Genomic DNA, 21,308 nt, shown 5'->3' with positions numbered 1-21,308 from the left:
CATGTGGCCCCTTCTAACTCTCCATGGAATTCTCCAATTTTTGTTATAAAGAAAAAGTCAGGTAAATGGAGGCTGTTACAGGATCTGAGAAAAATAAATGCCACAATGGAACTGATGGGAGCCTTACAGCCCGGCTTGCCTTCCCCCATGGCAATCCCAAAGGATACTTATAAGATTATTATAGATTTGAAGGATTGTTTCTATACTATACCCCTGGCGCCTCAAGACTGTAAGCGCTTTGCCTTCAGCGTCCCCTCTGTTAATTTTAAAGAACCCATGAAGCGATATCATTGGCTTGTGCTCCCACAGGGCATGGCAAATAGCCCAACTTTATGTCAAAGTTTTGTAGCTAGAGCCATTTCTTCCACCCGTGAAAAATTTTCTTCTGTTTATATTGTTCATTATATGGACGACATCTTGTTGGCTTGTTCTGACCCTATCGTTGTACGACAAGCCTTTGGACAACTAAAGCAAGATCTGAGCCGCTTTGGCCTTATAATAGCAGCTGAAAAGGTTCAGGAACATCCCCCTTTTACGTATTTAGGCCATATATTAGGCCCACACTATTTTAAAAGCCAAAAAATACAATTAAAAACTTCACACTTAAGAACTCTTCATGATTTTCAGCAATTTTTAGGAGATATAAATTGGCTTCGGCCTTATTTAAAGCTGTCCACTGGAGAGTTAAAACCCCTCTTTGATCTCTTAAAAGGAGATACCAACCCTACATCCTTGCGCAATTTAAATCCTGACGCCGAGAGGGCCATCCAAATCGTAGAAAAGGCAATTTCCCAGCAACAAGTGAACTATTGTGACTACTCTAAACCATGGGGAGTTTACATTTTAGCTACTTCTCACTCCCCAACTGCTGTATTGTGGCAGGATGGCCCACTTTTATGGCTTTATCTACCATCAACACCTGGCAAAGTGCTGACCCCCTACTACGAATTGGTAGCTAATCTGATACATATGTGCCGAGTGGATTCCCGTAAATATTTAGGTCAGGAACCTCATTTTATCTGTGTCCCATATAATTCACAACAACAAGATTGGCTATTCGCCCATTGCGATTCTTGGGCCATTGCTTGGGCCAATTATACGGGAAAAATTTTGCATCACTACCCATCTAACAAACTCCTCCAATTTGCTGCGTGTCATACGTTCCTATTTCCTTCCATAGTACGGGCCTCGCCTTTATCTTCTGCCGCTTTAGTATTTACAGACGGATCCTCTAATGGAACGGCTGCTTTGACCATTAATGGGAAAACTCAATCTTGGGTTACGGGTTTTACCTCCGCCCAAGAGGTAGAGTTAGAGGCTGTTTTACAAGCACTCGTCCTGTTACAAGATGAGCCCTTTAACTTATACTCAGACAGCCAATATGTAATTCGTGCTCTTCAAGTCATAGAAACTGTTCCCTTTATTGGAACTACTAACTCCAATATCCAGACCCAATTTCGCCAAGTACAAACTTTGCTTTGTTCTCGCAACCACCCCTGTTTTTTTGGCTTCATTCGAGCTCACACTAATCTTCCTGGCCCTTTAAGTGAGGGTAACGCAGTTACTGATTCTTCCACCAGAGTTTATTTAACTCAAGTTGAACTTGCTAAGCAGTCACATGCCATCCATCATCAAAACAGCCGAGCCTTGCGCCGACAGTTTAAATTATCTAGAGAAGCGGCACGTCAAATAGTTAAAACTTGCTCCAACTGTGTGCCCTTCTCACCAGCTCCTCATTTAGGTATAAATCCACGAGGACTGCTTTCTAATCACATTTGGCAGATGGATGTCACACATGTTCCATCATTTGGCCGATTAAAATATGTTCATGTTACTGTAGATACTTATTCTAATTTTATCCTAGCCACCCCCCTTGCTGGGGAAGCTACTAAACATTGTATTTCTCACTGCATTCGATGTTTTGCTGTGATGGGGATTCCCTCGCAAATAAAAACAGATAATGGCCCTGGCTATGCAGGCCAAGCATTTCAGTCCTTCTGCCATTCTTATAATATCACTCATATTACAGGCATTCCTTACAATCCTCAAGGTCAAGGCATCGTGGAGAGAGCTAATGGATTATTAAAACATCAAATTGCTAAAATACAGAAAGGAGAGTCGTATCCCGCTACCCCTGTGAATATACTTAATCATGCTTTATTTGTTTTAAATTTTTTGAATCTGGATTCAAATAATTTATCTGCTGCTCAGCGATTCTGGGAAAAAAGAGAGCAGCGTGCTTTTGCCTTAGTAAAGTGGAAGGATCCCCTAACTGGTGCTTGGCATGGACCCGATCCTGTTCTAACCTGGGGTCGAGGGCATGTATGTGTTTTTTCACAAGGAGAAAATGACGCCCGCTGGCTGCCTGAACGCTGCGTTCGGATCGTGGAGAGTGACAGTGGTCATCCAAGCAGCGACCCACTGGACCTTCACCCCTAACCCTCCAGTAATGCATCCAGTAATGCAGAAAAGACCTGAATTCATGTTTTTGTGTTAAGTGTAAAAGTCTCTGTTTCTTTGTCTTGTTCATGTTACATATTTTTTCTTGTCCAGTTTTGTCTTTGAAATTGGTACCAGTTTTAAATATGGATCCTTATGTTTTTTCTAAAGTTTTGTTTTGAACCTGGTTCTCACCTGCAAGAGTAAAATTGGCAAAGCTCTCTTGACACAAACTTCCGGAAAATGAATGGCCAATATTAATTTTGTGCACTTTAAAATCTTTGAGTATGAATGTGTGTGAATGAGTGAGTGAACATGTTCAAGGTTTAATCAAGAAAATCATTTAGGTTTGAATTATTGCATTGTTTTAAAGAGGGGGGAGAATGGAATGTTAGATCAAAAAAAAATGAACTTGATGATTGTATGACAGCTCTTAAGTCCCATTAAGAAGGTCGAATCAGTAGATTGGAGAGAGAACTCCGAGATCATAAAGGGAGGCACTTGGAGCAGAGAAAAGAGCCTCAAGAACCTACTAGTAAGGTCCCAGAACAGCAGAGACTGATCACGTTGAAAACGACTGCAGCTTCTGAAGAATGAGGAATTGCCAGCACTTCAGATCCACCAACAGCCAATATCAAGCCAACTGCTGTTGTTTCTACTCTAAGTAAAGTGACAACTGAAGCTATGGTTGGGAACAAATCAACACCTATGGCCAGTAGCCGTCCAATGGTCACATCTGCAACAGTCACCAATCGAACAACTCCGCAGATCTAAGCCCCAGATGGATGAATTCCCCCCCGAGAGGAATCGCAGTCAAGGATGGGATAAGAGGGGACGCTCTCTGACCAACCTAAGACAGGGCCTTCAGCTTGATCTGAAGAAGTTCCCCATGACGGGTAAGGCAGAGTCAGCGATCCACCCAACCTAAGACAAGCAAGTCGCATCTTTTAAAAGAAAGACGGGGGAGGGAGGGAGGGAAGAAATGTCATTTGCTACATCGAGCAAGTGTACACTTGTACACACACACATACACACACACACACAATGTGTTGTATTTTATAAAACCAAGTCAGGGCTGGGAGTGTGGCCTAGTGGTGAGTGCCTGGCTAGCATACGTGAAGCCCTGGGTTCTATTCCTCGATACCACACACACAGAAAAATCTAGAAGTGGGGCCGGGAGTTTGGCCTAGTGGTAGAGTGCTTGCCTAGCATGCATGAAGACCCGGGTTCGATTCCTCGGTACCACATACATTGAAAAAAGCTGGAAGTGGTGCTGAGGCTCAAGTGGTAGAGTGCTAAGCCTTGAGAAAGTCCAAGGACAGTGCTCAGGCCCTGAGCCCAAGCCATGGACTGGCAAAAAAAAGAAAAATCTAGAAGTGATGCTGTGGCTCAAGTGGCTAGCCTTGAGCGAAAGAAGCACAGGGACAGTGCCAAGGCCCTGAATTCAAGCCCCAGGACTGTATCAGATGCCATGTCAAGCCTTCCTCCTCCTCCTCTTATTGTTATTATTATTATTATCATTTTTAAATGCTGTGGCAGCCTTCATTTCTGATTTCATAACCTGTCAATAGGCGGTGACCCTCTCCTGTGGTGAGGGTCACCCTTTATTAGACCGCATATTAATTCCAGTGTGGGGAGAGAGGGGAGAACAAGGAAGACTGGTGAACTCTCCCCCACCCACCTTGCCCCATGCACAATGGTAAAGCAAGATTTGACCTTGGGAGGCCACACTGATGTCTGAAGAGCAGATTCCTCCTCAGAGGCCAGGTATTTATAGGCAGGGCTTGTCTGCTGAGGAATGGAGGTCAGACCCCTCCATTTACAGAGGACTCACTGGGCCCTGGGGGCTGCGGGGTTTGTGTCTCTCCTGCAGATCTAGATTTCCTGGGTGTGGGAAAGCCAAGCTGGCTTAGAGAAGGAGGATGTCCCAGTGACTAGTTCTTGTCCGTCTGTGGGTGACTGAGATGGAATCATCTCTCATGGAGACTTACGTTTATCCGGTGTCTTATGTGGTGCACAGGCCCCGGGCCCACCCACTCATCCTGACCTCTTGTGGATTCTAGACCTGGAGCACTGATTCACATGTAGAGGCCCTTGAGACTGGAGAAGGCAGATGGTGGCCTCCATGGCTCACAGCCCAGAGCTCATCGCCAAGCAATGGAGTGTACCAGTCTTCCTCTGAGAGCTTCATGTGCCCTGATGGGTTAGCCCCTGGGATTCGTGCCCACACCTGCCAGGCAGCCAAGGTGTCTTCCCAGCCCCTGCATGTGGACACAGCCATGAATGAGCACCCTGTACCCGAGCCCCTGTGTGTGGACACAACCACAAACGAGCTCCCCACACCTGAGCCCCAGAAAAGCAACCCTGCTTGTGTGCTTTCTTCCTGTGTGATTCCTCTATAGAAGCAAATTTCGTCATCACATACTGGATACAATAGGCCATTTCTGCTCGCTGAGGACAGGGTGCAATTTACTTCCTTGTGGGACAGACATAGTTATTATCCCAGAGGAAAGAAAAGGCCAACTTCCTTTTCTTGAGAGGCCACCACGATCCTCAGCTATAAAATAGCAGCTGCTTCCTTCCAGGCCTCCTTTCTCAGAGGGAGACCCACGTGGCCCAGGGCCTAGCCAGAGAATGCCAGGAACTGTACCCACAGCCAGAGAGAGAAGCCAGAGCCTCTTGCTGCCCCTTCCTGCTGCTGAGACCCAGCCCAGCCCAGCACAGCCCAGCACAGCCCTCTCCCTGTGTCCAGGTGACTCCTCGGTTATCTGAGGTTAGGACTCTACCCTACAGAACAAGGAGGGACGATGGCAGTACACTTTCAGCGAGAGTGGCAGGTCCAGGGGTAGTTTGGGAATCCAACATCTCTGTCCAGATCTGTTCTCTTGCTCCAGCCATGTAGTTCCACTCATTGTTCTAGGTGCCCTTGACCCTTTCTGGGGCGGGGGGTAAGCTCACAGCCTTCCATGGAAGCTTCCTTTTCTGTCTCAGATGCTCCAACCAGTGTTCCCTTCTTCGTAGGGAGCACAACTGTGTCCCAATCTGGTACTCACTGGTCTGAGAGGCTCCGAGAGCCACCTCGACCTGGGCGAGGTGTTGGGGCAAAATGTCCTAAATGTGACCTACACGTGTCATATATTTGCCCCAGTGTGTCACACGTGTTATCCCATGCATCGTACACGTGTCGCGCATATGTCATGTGTGCCCTACATGGGTCACCTGTTTGTCCTGCAGGTGTCCTGTAGTTTTTCTGTTAAAAGGCACGTTAGGACCACACACTTTCTGGAAGGTAGCTGAGCGTGTGGACCTAAAGCAGGAAATGTATAAATGTGCTTCCCTCCTACGTCCTGCAGAAGGCCTGTCCCTGCCATGTCCTGGGCACACCCGGCTCACCTCTGCATCCCTGGCCTCAGTGCCCAGTGCGGTGGCTGGCCTGACGCATGTCTCCCTCACCCCTCACAGATGTCCTGGCGTCCGCAGTACCGCAGCTCCAAGTTCCGGAATGTCTACGGGAAGGTGGCCAACCGGGAGCACTGCTTCGATGGCGTCCCCATCACCAAGAACGTGCACGACAACCACTTCTGTGCCGTCAACGCCCGCTTCCTGGCTATTGTCACGGAGAGCGCAGGGGGCGGCTCCTTCCTGGTTATTCCGCTGGAGCAGGTAGGAGGCCTGAGCTCCGCTGAGAGCCAGGAGCTGGGCACAGCTCTCCACAGCGTCCCCGGGGGTTCCAGGGACAGTCTCTGCCCCAGGATCTGCAGTCTCCTCCCGACCAGAGGGCATAGCTGACCCTGAGGACAAGACCTGGCATGGCTGGTGAGGGCATGGGTGTAGGAAGGAGAAGGCCAAGGCTGTTGGGAGTCCTGCTTGCGCTAACACCCCACAGAGCGGTCAAGAAGGGGCAAGGTTAAGACACCATGGCTGCCGTGTTCTGGCTCTCTGTTTATCCAGCAGGAGGAGGAAGGAGCTGCCCCCCCCTCCGCCCCCCGCTGGAGGTCCGTTTCTAGGAAGGGGGAGGTCATTTTTATCTTCAGTTTCCCGCCATCTGACAGAAATCTCCCTGTAAGAGTTTTGTGCCTTGGTGAACACACTAAAAAGACATTGGCCACTTCTCGAAGCGTCCTTGATCGGGCCTCGTTCGTTGGTGAGGAGTGGTGAATGGGCGATAATTCTCTCCAGCCTCACACTCTGCCCTCGGCAACCGGCAGGAAAATGTCTCCTTTGGTGTTCTTTAAAAAAACAAGAACAAAAACAAACAAACAGCAACAACAGGGCCCGGAGTGTGGCCTAGTGGTAGAGTGCTTGCCTGGCATGCACAAAGCCCAGTGTTTGACTCCTCACACATACACAGAAAAAGTTAGAAGTGGTGCTGTGGCTGAAGCAGTAGAACGTTAGCCTTAAGAAAGCTCAGGGACAGTGCCCAGGCCCTGAGTTCAATCCCCAGGACTGGCAAAACAAACAAACAACAACAACAAAATCCCAACAACAACCATAAAATCCCTCCCTACTCCTCTCTTCCTTTCCTGCCCGTCACCCCTGCCCAAGGCCTCACATTCTAAGAGACCTAGACTTTTTCAGGAACCCCTCCCCACCCCACCCCTGATTCCCTCAAAGCCAGTTTGCTAGGACTCCAGCTTGTAGGATTTTGAAGTCTCTAGGGCACAGCCCTACCCAGAGGTCTGGGGACACTCCCCCCAGTCCAGCCATCCATCCCCCCCCATCCTCTGATCCTCCCTCCTCCACTGGGAGAAATGGAGGCTGCAGAGGCATGCAGGATCTAGATCTGAGGTCAGTTCACTGGTCAGTGCAGGAGCTGGACTGTTGGCCTTTCATTTCAGGAATCCGGCTGGTACCTCAGTCCGGCTGCCAGCAGCTGATCCTGAAGGAGGGAGCTTGTCTTCAGTGCTTGTTCAGGCTGCTGCTGTGAAGGCTGGAGCCTGGTTTTTTCCTAGTTAGCATTCAGCTCTGGGCTCTGCCTCTCTGGAGAGAACATTAAGCTACAGATGGGGTGCAATCAGCACCCTGATTTCCTGGCACAGCTGAAGGGGCCAGAGGAAGGTGTGAGATGCCAGGCACCATGCCCAGAGGCCTCGTTAGCTACAGGTTTCCCTGGGTACTCTGCCCTATTCCTGCAGCCTGAGGCTCTAGCGCCAGGCTGAGAAGACCGGAGAGGGAGTACTGATGGGTGTGGGGGCAAGAATGAGAGGCTCAGAGAAGTCAAGACTTCTTAGAAGCTGCACAGCCCATGATTGACAGAGGAGAAGTAGAATTCGGGACTCTCCTAGCTGTTCACCTGCCCACTTCCCAGTGGGGTGGGCACACTTCTTTAGGGTCAGTGACCTTGACCCTTGGATGTGCCAGCCGCATGGCTGTGACCCAAGCCCAGGAGTCATTATGGCCTGCTGTCTCAGCTTTTCTCACTGTGGAGTCACATCTGGAAGCCAGTGGCCTCCATCTCCCAGTGTGGCCGAGGCTCCACACTAAGAAGAAGGGTGAGAGATAGCCCCGCTCCGTACCCAGGATGTCACAAAACTGGACTTCCTTCCATCCGGAACTTTCACTCCCATTCGGGCCTTCAGCCCTCCTCAACAGCCATGAGTGCCTTCTCTGCTTCCCCCCATCCTAAAAAGCCCCAGCTCTCCCCTCTCACAGGGAATTCAGTCTTTCCTAAATCCATTTTTCAGATCTTTCTTCAATTGCTCTTTGTTCTGCAAGCTGCCTTCCGCTTGGTGTAATTTGCATCTCAAAGCCAGTGACAGGCAGTACAGTAAGTGACGGGGGGGGGGGGCCGCGGAGAGGGAGAGTAGAGAGAGAAAGAGAGTGAGAGAAAGTCAGGACTACTTTATTCAGTTTGTCTGAGACAAGCTGATTGACAGCCTTGCTCTGTGCTTTTTCCCTTTTTTGGAAGAATGGCTGCTTATTTTTTTGAGAAAAGCAAAGGCAGATGGTTCAGCAGAAATCAAGCGTGATTCCCTTGTTTTACTTCCATTGCATGGGGTCCGGCTTCCCCTGATTTGGGGGTCCCAGGGCTAGGGATGCAGTATTAGCTAATGGGTACCAAGGAAGCCTGGACAGCCAACCTTCCCCTCAGCAACAGTCTGCATTCCTCTCCTTCTAGAAAAGCCAGCCTGGGAGCTTAGAACTCTAAATCCGGGCTGTATCCTGATGCTGTCCCAGACTCCAGCCTGGACATAAGCAGTTAGCCAGTCCCTTCCATCTTCTCCCCCTTTTCCTTCTAAAGTCTCAAACCACCCTGTGCCTCAGTTTCCCCATTTGCAAAATAATCAGAGTGCTTTTTCTCAGCGTTCTCCAGTGATTAACTAAGGTGCTGTATGTGAAAGCACTGAGAGACAGCCTGGCACAGCCTGAAACCCACCTTCCAGCAGATAGCCTCACCCAGCCACTTTCCAGCAGAATGGAGATTGGAATGTTTCTGCTGGGGACATAGTTATCAGGGAGGGCCAGCTGTATCTACATCACCTGGTTGTACCAGGACAAATCCTGGCCTGTGAAAGGAGACGGATGCCAGGCCAGCTTGCTTGCTGTGCACTTGCTGGCTCCTTCTAGGAATGCCACGCTTCCATTTCGGAGAGCAGAACCCCTGTCGTCAATGCTCCCTGCCCTGGGTTAGCTTCACAGCCAGGTCTGAGGAGACCCCTGCATTGCTCATGGAACTTCAATGCAGAGTGGGGCCTGTCACCCCAGGCCTGGGAGACAGACGGCAGACACTCTGGAACCCCACGGGGCCCGCGCTAGGGACCCCTGCCCTACATGGGCCCTGACCCCAGTGCTCCAGGGCACAGACATGACATAGGGTACCTGAGGGACATTAAGACTGGGACTTAGGGTGGGGGTGGGGGGAGGAAATGGGGACCAAGACACGAGAAAGGGTATCAATGTTTGTGAAGTAATGCACCTCCTATCTGGTGACTATAATGTAACCTTTCTATTAATTACAAAAAAATATATATGGAAAAAAAGGAAAAAAAAAAAAAAGACTGGGACTTAATCACCTGTCTTGAAACAGAGCATCTCCTAGTCCGGATAGTGTCTGAGGCCTTGGCTCAGAACGACCCCTACCCAGGTCCTTTTCCAACAGCTTCTACAACAATGGCTTCCTATGTGTCTGGCCTGAGAAACCCCAGGCTTGGTCCAGTCCTGCAGTGCCACTGCCATTTCTGATGGCCTCCGCTTGTCCCAACCCCTATCCCACCCTTTGGTGCTTAAAGGGGAGTGGAAGGGGGAGGCTGGTGGCCTGTGATGGGGATGGGGGGAGGATTGTTCAGAGTTTCCAGGGCCTCAGGAAACAAGAGCTGCTCTGTGGCATCGCCAGGCCTCTCTGTGCTCCATTCTCAGCCCAGACCTTGATTTTTAGTTGCTAAGCAACCTGTGCCTAAGTTTCTAAGTGGGTCGTCAGGTACTCAGGGAGAGGAAACAGTGCTCAGAACTCAGAAATTTACAGAAGGAGATATGGAGAACCAAAGAAAGCAAGAACCCGGACCACAATTCTCCTGCCTGTGACTTCCCTCGTAACTAGGCTTATAGGTAAAACCCAATGTACCTGGCCCATTGGCCCCTTTATAAAGTTTGTAAGTACAGAAATCAAATATATGAACAAAAGAGCCTGATTGTGTTGAAATTCAATTATCAGGAAGTGGACTGCGATTGTACTAATATCATAAGTGCCTTTGCTTTAGTGCAGTGGGTAGCATAATCAAGTGGGGCTCTCACAAATAATTAATTTTCTGAATATAAGTAGTACTTTTGAGGATGCCACAACAGAAGAGAACTCAAAACTTCCCGGAGCCCAAGGTCTATTGATGAAGATGTTGCAGGTTCTATGAGATGTCACTTAAGGCTGGTGTGACAATGTTGCAAATTTCTTCCTTTGTGCTGCAGATCTGAAAAAAAACCCTCAGGGTCAAGACCCCACATCCAAAATCAAAGGCAGAACCAGAGGTAAAATCAGCATGGGCTGCAGGCTGGCTGAGAGGGGCTGTGCAGCTGGCTTGAGCACCCCCAAATTGTAAATTCACTGTGACATCAGGCAGGTGCCTCTACTCTTCTGAGCCTCACTTTGCCCATCTGTAAAAGGAGCCATTGGCCTGGCCTCGCGGGCACTGACATTCTGGGGTCTGTGGGCCTCCTCCCCCGGGAGCTGGGCCTTCAGGCGCCTTGGACCAGCGAGCCGGAACAGCTGGGACCAGGCTGGCCTGCTCCCAGTCTTCAAGGAGCTAGGGAGCCGCCATGCAGTGCACTTTCCAAAGCGACAGCTGGGTGAGCCTGGCTGGGGGCTGGGTTCCCGCCTGCCATCTGTGCCTCCTTCCTGCCTTCACAGGCTGGAGCCCACGGGGGGGGGGGGGGGGGGGGGGGGGGGAGGGGGGGGGCCGTGGAAGAGGCCCAGACCAGGCAGCCACCTGGGGGAAGGGATTGGCCAGGAAAAGCCTACTGACTGTCCACTCATCTCCCTGCCCCCACCTGAGTCCTGAAGCCTCTGCAGGGAAAGAGGTCCCAGTGACCAGGTTGTGGCCACGACCTGAGGAAGGAGGTCCAGGAATCCCGAAAATGCCACCAGAGGCGAGGTGCATGTTTCCCCACCCCCACCACTACGTGTGCCCTCCACAGGGGCTGTGAAGGAGGCCACTTGGAGTGTCAGCCTGAGTATCTGCCAAGATCCTGCCCATCCTCCCATAATAAGAAACAAGACCTCCTACCCAGAACAGAAGGGGCAGCCACTCCTCAGAGCCGGGGGCGGGAGGGCTTCAAAAAGCGACCCCAGAAACACAGGACAGGCAGAAAGAAAATTAAGGGGAGAAGGTAGCTGGGTCTTAGTGTAAGGCAAAGTTTCATCTCAGTATAAAGACTTATCTTGTCAAGCCAGGTAGCGCAGGCCTGAAATCTCAACCAGTCCGGAGGTGGAGGTAGGAGGATTGTCATTTAAAGCTGCTGGACAAGATTAGCAGGAAACCCTATCTTCCAAAGTAGCTGAAAGTTAAAAGGACGGGAAGGCTTGGCTTGACTACCAGAGCCTGGAGGATCTGTGTTCTAAGTACTGAAAAAAAAGACCAGACCAAAACAACCCTGCATGCGTTGGGCACAGCTGTGAGCCTGCTAACTCAGAGTGCTCAAGAGCCTCTGCCCCTGGCAACCCTGCCCCAGGAGACGCTGCCTCTGGCTGCTCAGCCCTGGGAAGTTTGACTGTGAAATTTCCTCCACCTACAAGTCCCCTGTAACTGACTGGCACACTGCCTCCCTCTGCTGGTAGAGGTGAGCAGTGCAGCCTCCCTGTGGATGCCAGCACAGGCTGCTCTGCTGGGGCTCTGGGTAGGGTTGACACACTTCCAGGAAGGTGGGTGGATCCGTAATGGGGTGGGAGGAGTCCTCTGGGACTACCCACCCTCCTGTGAGCAGGAGCTGCCAGCCTGACCGCTGGGCCATGTTGACCGAGGGATTGTACACTGGTGTCTGCCTGCCCTGCTGTGCTGATGAGGGGCTGGACTACTCGAGGGGCTCCTGGTGGAGGCCACTCAGGTGCAGCATGAAGAACACGGACTTCCAGAGAGGGTCAAGTCCAAGGTCAGAGCTGGCCCTGAGGGCTGGGGTGTGGCTTCGTGATGGAGGGCTTGCCTGGCAAGAGACCCAGCCCAACCTCCTGTGGCACCACAGAATAATACATGTTAATGATAAGAATAACATCAATAATAAGAATAGCAATGTGGTTAGCCTCAGGAATAGTTGTGCACCTCTATAATTGCTGTACTCGGGAGACTGAGGCTGAAGGATCAGAGTTTAAGGTCAGATTGGGCTGCATAGTGAGACCTTATCTCAAAAAATAAATAAAAACCAACACACAAAATATTGGGAGGGGGCTGGGAGTTTAGTCTCGTGGTAGAGTGCTTGCCTAGCATGCACAAAGACCCAGATTCCTCGGTACCACCTACATAGAAAAAAAAAACAAAACAGAAGTGGTGCTATGGCTCAAGTGGTAGAGCTCTAGCCTTGAGAAAGCCTAAGGACAGTGCTCAGGCCCTGAGTTCAAGGCCCAGGACTGACAATTTTTTAAGTTTGGGAGTTTATATCCCAGCTACTTCATTCTGTTTCATGGGTCTGGCACTTATGCAGCTTGAGTGAGCAAGCTTTGCTGGTGTTCTACTACTTGAGCCATGCCTTCAGCTGGCATTTTGCTAGTTAGGGATGGAGTCTCATTGATTTTTCTGCAGACTTCAGGCCTCCATCCTCTAGGTCTCAGCCTCCTGAGTGCCTGGCCTTTATCCCGTTTCTTCTCTCTCCTCCATCAGGCATGTTCTTTCTCTTAAGACCTGTTATTATTGTTAATATTGTTGTTGTTATTGGTCATGGGGCTTGAACTCAGGGCCTGGGTGCTATACCTGAGCTCTTTTGCTCAAGACCAGTGCTCAACTACATTGAAGCACAACACCACTTCTGGTGTTCTTTTTCTTTCTTTTTTTGTTGGTCGTGGAGCTGGAACTCTGGGCCTGGGCACTGTCCCTGAGCTCTTCAGCTCAAGGCCACCATCCTATCCCTTGAGCCACAGCACCACTTCTGGTTTTCTAGTGGTTAATCAGAGATAAGAGTCTCACAGTCTTTAGTGCCCGGGCTGACTTTGAACGGTGATCCTCAGATCTCAGCCTCCTGAGTAGCTAGGATTACAGGTGTGAACCACCACGCCCGGCTACTTCTGGTTTTCTGATGGTCAATTGGAGATAAGACTCTCATGGGCTTTCCCATATGGGATGGTTTTGAACCGAGATCCTCACATCTCAGCCTCCTGAGTGGCTAGGATGGTGAGCCACCTGGTTGAGTTCTGCCATTATTGAAGTCCTGGAGCCCCCTGGGAATAACTGACGACAACCAAGACTGTCTTCCTTGTGCCCTCTCTGCTCTGCACGTGACAAGCAGCAAGGTGGAACACCAAAGGAAAGGCTCTTTCACAGTGTTTGTTTATAGTGGGGAGAGATGGAACCCTTCGTAAAGGTCAGTGAAGGAGAAGAAGGAGGAAATCCAGGGCCTGCCCTGTGCCTTTCATGCCGTCACCCCCCAAGGGCTGGAAGAACTTACACTGTCCTCAGCTCTGTGAGCCACGCTTTAATTGGGAAATAGAGCAGAAGGTAATGCGAGGAAAGCGGCCGCAGTGGAAGAGCCTCCAGTCTAGCATGAACGGGTGTTTGTACCCCTGCAGCAAGTCCCGGGTGCCCTCCGCGATGGCTTGTAGAGACTTCACAGGAATGCCAGGGCTGGGAAGGGCCAGTGTTCACTTCCTGTCTCCCACCCAGGTCAGCAGCTACTCAGGCCCTTGGATCTGCCCTTCTCCCAGCCCTTCCTAGGGAGAGCAAACTTCCAAGGACAGGACTGTTCCTGTCATCTCTGGTGTCTGTAAGCAACTGAGGGATTCAGCAGTACAGTCTAGTCTTAGCTCTGCCTTTTTGTTTGCTGTGCGATGTTGACCAAGTTCGCAATCTTTCTGAGCCTGCCTCAGGTTTAAAATTGAAATAATTATAATATAAACAAATAATAAGAGAATGCCTCCCCAAGGGGATATGAGGCACAAATAACCCCACTCAGTAAGTATGTCTATAAACCATAAAACCAGGACCTACTCAGCCCTGTGTGACCTTAACTATGAATTCTCCCTGCTGCTCCTGAGTTTGAGCCAGTCATCCCTAACAGAGACAAGAAACCAGGTGCTGGTGGCCCATGTTTGTATTCCTAGCTACTCAGGAGGCTGAGATCTAGAGGATCAGAGTTCAAAGCCAGCTTAGCCAGAAAAGTCCTTTAAGATTTTGTCTTCAGAATAACCAGCAAAAAAGCAGAGCTGAGAAAGAAAGCCAAGCAAGTGCAAGTCTCTGAATTCAAGCCCTTGTAAGAAGAGAGAGACAAAGAAACAGAGACAGAAGTACTGAGAGACAGAAAGAAAGGGGATGAGGTGACATATGCAGAACATTGCAACACCTAGCAGATTCTCTGTAAATGCTAGCTGCTATGCATATCTTGCTATGAAGCTCACATGGTGACCCTAGATATTTACCAAGTGCCATGCTCTGTCTACCCTAGTGTTCCTGGCCACATCCTAATAATAAATCAGCTGCTACCTCAAACCCTAATAGAAGGCCAGTTCATGCTAAGAGGAGAAATAAAGCAGGATAGGGTGTGGGAGGATAGAGGAGCAGCAGAACTTTAAATAGGGTGGTGAGCGAGCGGATTGGCTCAGTTTCAGTTAAATGTTTGCCCTCGTCCAATCAGCTGTGCGTATGAGTAAGAATGTGGAGCAGCGACAGATCTGGGAATCTGATTGGCTCAGCTTGAATTAGATGCTTTTTTCTGGTCCAATCAGCATTGCGCACACACACACAGTTCCGTGATCCACATGAGCTACACGAACCCACCAAGAGCCTTGACTTTGAGCTGGGCTTCTTCTTCCTTGTCCTTTTTGTCTCCTCCTCCCTCTTCCCATCTTGGCTTTCAACTTTCTAGTGTCTTTTTCCTAAGCTGTCAGGACTGTGTGGCAAAGGCGAGAGGCCAGTTTTAATGGCCAGCAGAACCAGCACTGCCCATGAACCCTGCACTAGACGCCTCCACACGTGGTCCCTGTGCAGCAGGCAGGGCAGGAACTTAGGCCCCTAACACTCAAGCTGGTCCCCATGCTGGCAGACGCCTTATGCTGGCCAGGGATCTTGAGAACCCCTGTGGGCGTGGAGGTAGCCTAACAGCTATGTTTTTAACAGAGCCTGTAGGACTGTGATCCCAGGCCCCTCCTGTCTCCCCAGGATAGCTATTGTACCTCCACAGCCTCCCTTCACTGCAAATGGCTGCACTTACAGGTGCCCTGTTTGCTCCCAGTTAGCCAAATGCCAGGTTGCCAAGGCTTCTGGTGCCAACATAAAGCCCATGGATGGCAGGAGTGTGGCTCAGTGGGCCCAGGTGCTGAGTCCTGCCTGGCCTGTAATGGCCGAGGGTGGGAGGTTGCGCCCTAGCTGGCCTGTACTGGCCTCACAGAGCAATCATTTCCTCCCTGGCAGGAGGCAGCTATTCTGGGAAAGCTGGTGGAGGAACTGATGGAGGAGGAGGAGCTGGTGGGTATGGGAGGAGCTGGAGGATGGAGGAAGAGCTAGTGGTGGAGAAAGAGCTGGGGGGTGGGGCATGGGGAGGACAGGGAGGAGGACCTGGTGGGTGGAAGAGGAGCCAGTGATGAAGGAGGATGGGAGGAGGGGGAGCTGGAGGATGGAGGAGGAGTTGGCAGGTGGAGGAGGAGCTGGCAGATGGCAGAAGAATGCTCTGCTCTACCCCAACCTCTAGGATGTGCGTGGAGAGAAAAGCTCATTTGGGAGCCACCTTCAAAGTCTTCAGGCAGGAAGGAAATCACCGTGGCTTGGGGCTGGGAAGCTGTCCTCTCTGGGCCATCCCCTGCCCTCTTGTTCATGACACAGCCCTGCTCTGTAGAGTGTCTTCTGTCTCTGCTTGCTGGCATTTCCCCCTCCTTTCCTTTACTCCTTCTGATCCCCTCTGTGGTTGAGTGGGGGCAGAGCATGACCCTTGGCTCAACTGGCTCTGATTTCTCCACAGCTGTGGCAGACAAGGCTGGGCTGGGCTTCCTGCCTTTCCCAGGCAGAGGTCAGGCCTCCCCGGAGGCCAGCCCCCCCTCTCCCCCGCTTCCTTCCCAGTGCACATTCTCATTCACAAATAAGACAGAGCTGGAGTTCCACCTTTGCTCCTTGGTTCACTGACCTGGTTGGCTCCACGTTGGTGTGTATAGGAGGGACAGGGTACGACATGCCTCCCTGCGAGACCGGGGTCACTGAGTGAACCAGCACTTGGCTTTGGACCCCTGCACATGACAGCCACATTTGTCCTCAACAGCAGCATGAAGGCAGCAGAGAGCCAGAGCCGCTCTGTGTCATGGGGCTGTGGGCTTGGGAGCCCCCCTCCATGCAGGGACACCGGGTCTGCAGGAGTTCATGGTTCTTCCAGAAGTGAGGGACAGCCTGAGAACAGGCCTGGCCATCCATGTCCTGGGGTCTTCAGCTCAGGATGCAGGGGTCCTCACGCACTTGGTGTAACCTGCACCCCTTCCAGGGCCTGGCACAATGTGATCCCCTCTGTGCTATGTAGTGTGGCCTCGGGCCTGGCAGTCACTGGATCTAGGACTCAGATCTGTCACCAGTCAAGCAGGGAAGTGCTCCCCTTGGCTGCCAACCTGTCGTGCTGGAGAACCAGGTGGGGAAGGGGGGCCTGCCTGGGGGATTGGCATTATCAGGAGCAGATTAGGCGATGGAAGGTTGCCAGCCCTGCCAGATGGGTGGAGACAGGGAAGATCCGAGGGCAGCTTTCTGCCTGGTGATGTCACACAAACCCCAGAACTTCCCTGGGCCTCCTTTTCCTCCTGTGCAGCTCAGGACTCACTGAGGGGTTGTCAAGGTTCTGAGTGTGTTAACAAACTGACGCACCTCACTTTACTTAGGGCTTGGCCAAGAAGGGAGAGCAGGGGGCCAGGGAGGAGAGACAGGAAGTTAAAAGACTTGCCATCCCAGCTGCCCCCTGCCTCGTGGGAGGTCCCACTTGGGTTGTTGGACTCCATCCCCGGATCGGCCTGCAGTCTCACCCCCGTCCTGCAGGACCAGCTCAGGGAGTGCTCTAAGCTCTAGTCGGGCATCTCTGATCTCCACTGTTCCCTTGCTCCTAGCTACTGCCGGGCTTATGATCTGGTCTTTCTCTCAGGGAATCTGTGGGTCCTGGGGTCCTCCTGGGAACGGTGAGTCTCATGTACCCCACACAGGGCAGTCACAAGAGGCATCGGATCAGGGCCTAGGGGTCTGGGAAACCCAGAGAACATAGCCCAGGGCTATGTTCAAGGTCACCCAGCTGGTGAGCTCAGGACCCTGCCTCCTGCTTGGCATGTGTTTTCTGCCGTGCAAAGCTGTTTCTCCAGGTAAGAGGAGGTTTTGCTTCTGTGCACAAAATCAGTTCTGCAGGCATGGTAGAATTCTAGGAAGCAGAAACTGCAGTGTGGGTTGTTTGGAAACAGGCTCATCTTCCAAAGGTTCTGTGGGTGTAGATAAACCCTGGTTAGGGTTCAGAGCCCCGACCCACTACATCAAGGCAGCTGTACCCTACACTTGCCAACCTCAGGCCCATAGTTCGACCCTGCTTGCAGTGAGACAGTTTCATTCACTTGCACAGATCTTTTCTCTTGGCTTGGACCTCATGTATTTTACTAACCCAAGATAAGCTTCTTTTAGAACATCTGACATGGGGATTTTCCTTGCTTCTTCTTTCATTTTTACATCCAGCATAATTATAGCAGAGTACCCCTGGTTCACGCCTGTAGTCCTAGCTGTTCAGGAGTCTGAGATCTGAGGATCACAGTTCAGAGCCGGTCTGGGTGAGAATGTCAGTGAGACTCTTGCTCGATAATTAACAACTGAAAAGCCAGAAGTGGAGCTGTGGCTCAAGTATTAGCAGAAGAACTTCAAGACAGGGTCTAGGTCCTGAGTTCAAGCCCTAGAACTGGCATACATACATACATACACACCAAAAACAAAACAAGACAAAACTATAAACATGGCATTTTTTTTTCAAGTTTACCAGCGTTAGGATGGATGTGCTTTGTTGGTGAGTGTTTCTTGGAGAGAAGCATCTTAGAACTATTCAGGAATCCAATTAACCATCAGAAAAAACAGAAAATGCTCTGAGGCTCAACGTGGTAGAGTGCTAGCCTTGAGCTGCAGAGCTCAGGGACAGGGCCCAACCAAGCCCCACAACCAACAAGAAGAAGAAGGAAAAGAAAAAAGAAAAGAGAAATGAGGAAACACTTCCAAGAAGTTTGTTGACATTTCCCCAAGGCTACAAGGTGGACGTGTGATTCCCGCAGCTCAAGAGATACTGGGGGTGATACCACAGGAAGATGTAGCTGTGCATGTGAATCTCAGGGGCAGGCTGGGGTGTGAGGAACTCAGGATGGCGGCGGTTTCTTTTGGTGTTTAGGCAGGACTTCCGCATGTTTATGAGGCTGTAAACACCCAAGGTCCACTGGGGCACCAGGGAACAGGGTCCAGAAGCAGCCAGGGCACCCTGTGATATTTCTTTTCAGGACACAGAAAGAAAGGGAGGCTACAGGCGGACCCTACCCCATCTGCAAAGCCCAGGGAAAAGCTTACCCTTGCAGGGCCATTCTGAGGCCGTTTTTCAACCCCGCCTCTCCCCCTCTCCCCCTTTTTCTACTTGGCAGACAGGCAGGATCGAGCCCAACTACCCCAAGGTGTGTGGCCACCAGGGGAATGTGCTGGATGTCAAGTGGAACCCCTTTATTGACAACATCATCGCCTCCTGCTCTGAGGACACGTCGGTGAGTGAGGACCTGCACGCCCCTCCTCTCCGCCCTGCTCCATCCTCTCCTTTGCCCTCCCAGTTAGCCTGTGGGAGGATGGGAAGAGAAATCAACCTATGAAGCACTGGGCACACCTGGTGTTTTTGGTGTGCTTGGGTTTAGAAGTGTGACAGTGAAGGTGAGAATTACAACCAAAAAAGCCTCAGGTGTGTGATTCAGGCCTGGCTGTGATCAGTGACTCAGGGCAGAGGGAGGGTGGGGGGAGGAAGGGAAGGAAGCAGAGGGCATCGGGCAGGGTCTGTCCCTCCCTTAGGCACCACTGGCTCTCATGGTTATTCAAGGATTGGGGGGTTGCAGGTCAGCAAAGCTTCGGTAGCCACCAGGTTTCTGGCCAAACTTCCAATAGATTAATGGATAGAGGGAGGGGTAAGTAGGTAGAGGGTAAATTAATGGATGGATGGATGGATAAATAGTTAAAGGGTAGATGAATGGACGAATATGTGGATAGATTGATGGGTAGGTGGATGGATGGATGGATGAGCATAGGTAGATTAATGGATTGATGGCTAGATGGGTAGAGGGTAGATTAATGCATGGATGGAGGGGTAAATAGGTAGAGGGTAAATTAACGGATAGATGGATGGGTAAATAGGGTAGAGGGTAGATTAATGGATGGATATATAGATATGTGGATGGATGGATGGATGGATGGATGGATGGATGGATGGATGGATGGATGAATAGGGTAGATTAATGGATGGTGGATAGATGAATTGATGGATGAATGGATGGATGAATGGTGGGAGAATGGATGGATGGGTGGATGGATGAGTGAATGGATGGATGGATTAATGGATGTATAGATGATGGTGAATAAAAGGAAAGGTAACTAGATTTGTTGGTAGATGGGTTGATAAACATGAAAGGATGAGTGAGTCAATAATTGAAAGAGACTGACAGTGGAGTCTCCCTCGGGGCAGGGTCTGGTGCAAGTCTGTGATCCCAGCTATTCAGGTTGGAGAATCATGATTGGAGAATAGGTACTAGGCCAAAATGATGGAGCTGGGAAAGAGACAGACAAGTGGTGTGGGCTGAAGAGCCCAGCGGTGAGCTCAGAAAAGGACAGGACTCAACTGGAGAGAAGAGAGGTGAGGCACGACCCACCTTCCTCTCCAGCTGCAAGGAGCCCAGGGGTGCAGCACAGATTTCTCCATCCGGTTCACGGAGCTGTGAAGCACTGTCACCTGCCAGCAGGCAGCAAACACCCTTGAAACTCAGGACTCACTTAGGCCCCTAGAGGACTGGTGACCAGGAGGCCCCATCAAGGGTTAGAAGCAGGCCTGTCTTACCATTGGACCAGAGAAGAATTTGTGTTTCCCATGGACTTGGGTTCTTGGCTGCTCCTCCTCTCTGGGTCCTTGCGGGGCCAGCAGGTGTCCTAGCTGGGGAAGAAAAGAGCAGGTCCCTCTGGAAGAGTTTAGGGTACAGCCCTTGGGGTTGCTGTTTCCCTTGTCTCCTCCTCAAGTCACAATTCATAATGGACTTACCTGGTTCTCAATAGACCCTTCTTTTATTTGAGGGGAGCCTGGAAATTTGGGACCCCAGGGAATGAGCAAGCTGTCGAGGGCATATGTGCTCACACAGGCGTAAGGCTCTGCCCTGTTCACGGGGGCTAAGCAAGTCCCTTGTGTTGCACACACTGCTCGGTGCCCTCCTGACTGCTGGAGTCCAGAAGGAGCTCAACTGCAGAATCTGGAAGCTTCCCAGCTGGGTGGCTGAGGGCGTGTGACCTAACCTCTCTGGCCCTTGATTTTGTTCTCTCTGAAGCAGTAATAATGAGAATTGTCCTTAGCTCTCTGCCTGATGCCTCAAAAATGCTGGAAGTGGTATTGAGGCTTAAGTGGTAGAACTCTTTGCGGGGTAGACGGGACCTGAGCTTGCTGGAGTGCTCTGGAGAGGGACTGGAATCTGCATCAGAAGGGAGAGAGGGGGCCAGGCCCTCTGGGAGGGGGTAGCTCCCAGGGGAGGGCGTGGCTTGGAGAAAGGGAGGAGAAGGACTGGCTCAGGGCAGGAGGTGCTAGAGCTGCTGATCCAGAGAGGAGATTAAGGCTGGCTCAGGGAGCAGCTAAGCTCTCCCCACACCTGCCAGGCCAGCTGCTCCAGAAGCCCGGGCCCAAATCCCCACTGGAGCCTCAGGTGTCTGCTCTGCTCCTGCCCAGAAGGCCTAGGGCCTTGACAAGGAAGCCGGCAGTCCCCAAGGCCAGAGCCCAGCTGTTCTGGAAAGGTGAAATCACTTAGAGAGTGACTTAGGTAACTCCCAGCAGCCCTGGTTATACAGAGGGGGAAACCGAGGCCCAAGGCGCCCGTCCAGATTCCTCACTCAGTACGTACACCACATTGTCGCTGAAGGGGGATGGGACCTAGGAGAGGGTGGGCAGGGGGCCTCTACTGGCCTTTCTGTCTTGAGATTTAGGCTTCCAGGGCTCCCTCCCTGGACCCAGTCCAGCATCCCACATGGTACCACATA

The 21,308-nt window shown here is 51.2% G+C and overlaps 1 protein-coding gene across 1 annotated transcript in view; it reads left to right on the top strand.

The window, feature by feature from the left end:
* The first annotated feature begins 4,546 nt into the window (after positions 1–4,546).
* Coro2b (coronin 2B) overlaps positions 4,547–21,308 on the top strand; it is a 29,336-nt gene continuing 12,574 nt past the window's right edge. Inside the window, exons 1-3 of the mRNA XM_090321728.1 lie at positions 4,547–4,685; positions 5,902–6,102; positions 18,683–18,799. Coding sequence (XP_090177854.1) covers positions 4,629–4,685; positions 5,902–6,102; positions 18,683–18,799 — 375 coding nt within the window. The 5' untranslated portion in view covers positions 4,547–4,628. The remainder of the gene's footprint in view (positions 4,686–5,901; positions 6,103–18,682; positions 18,800–21,308) is intronic.

This window comes from Megascapheus bottae, chromosome 30, assembly GCF_031878675.1.
Source record: "Megascapheus bottae isolate mThoBot1 chromosome 30, mThoBot2.hap1, whole genome shotgun sequence".
In the NCBI taxonomy this organism is placed as follows: Eukaryota; Metazoa; Chordata; class Mammalia; order Rodentia; family Geomyidae; genus Megascapheus; species Megascapheus bottae.
The sequence above is the reverse complement of the archived record's forward strand: the minus strand, read 5'-3'. Positions and strand labels throughout refer to the sequence as shown.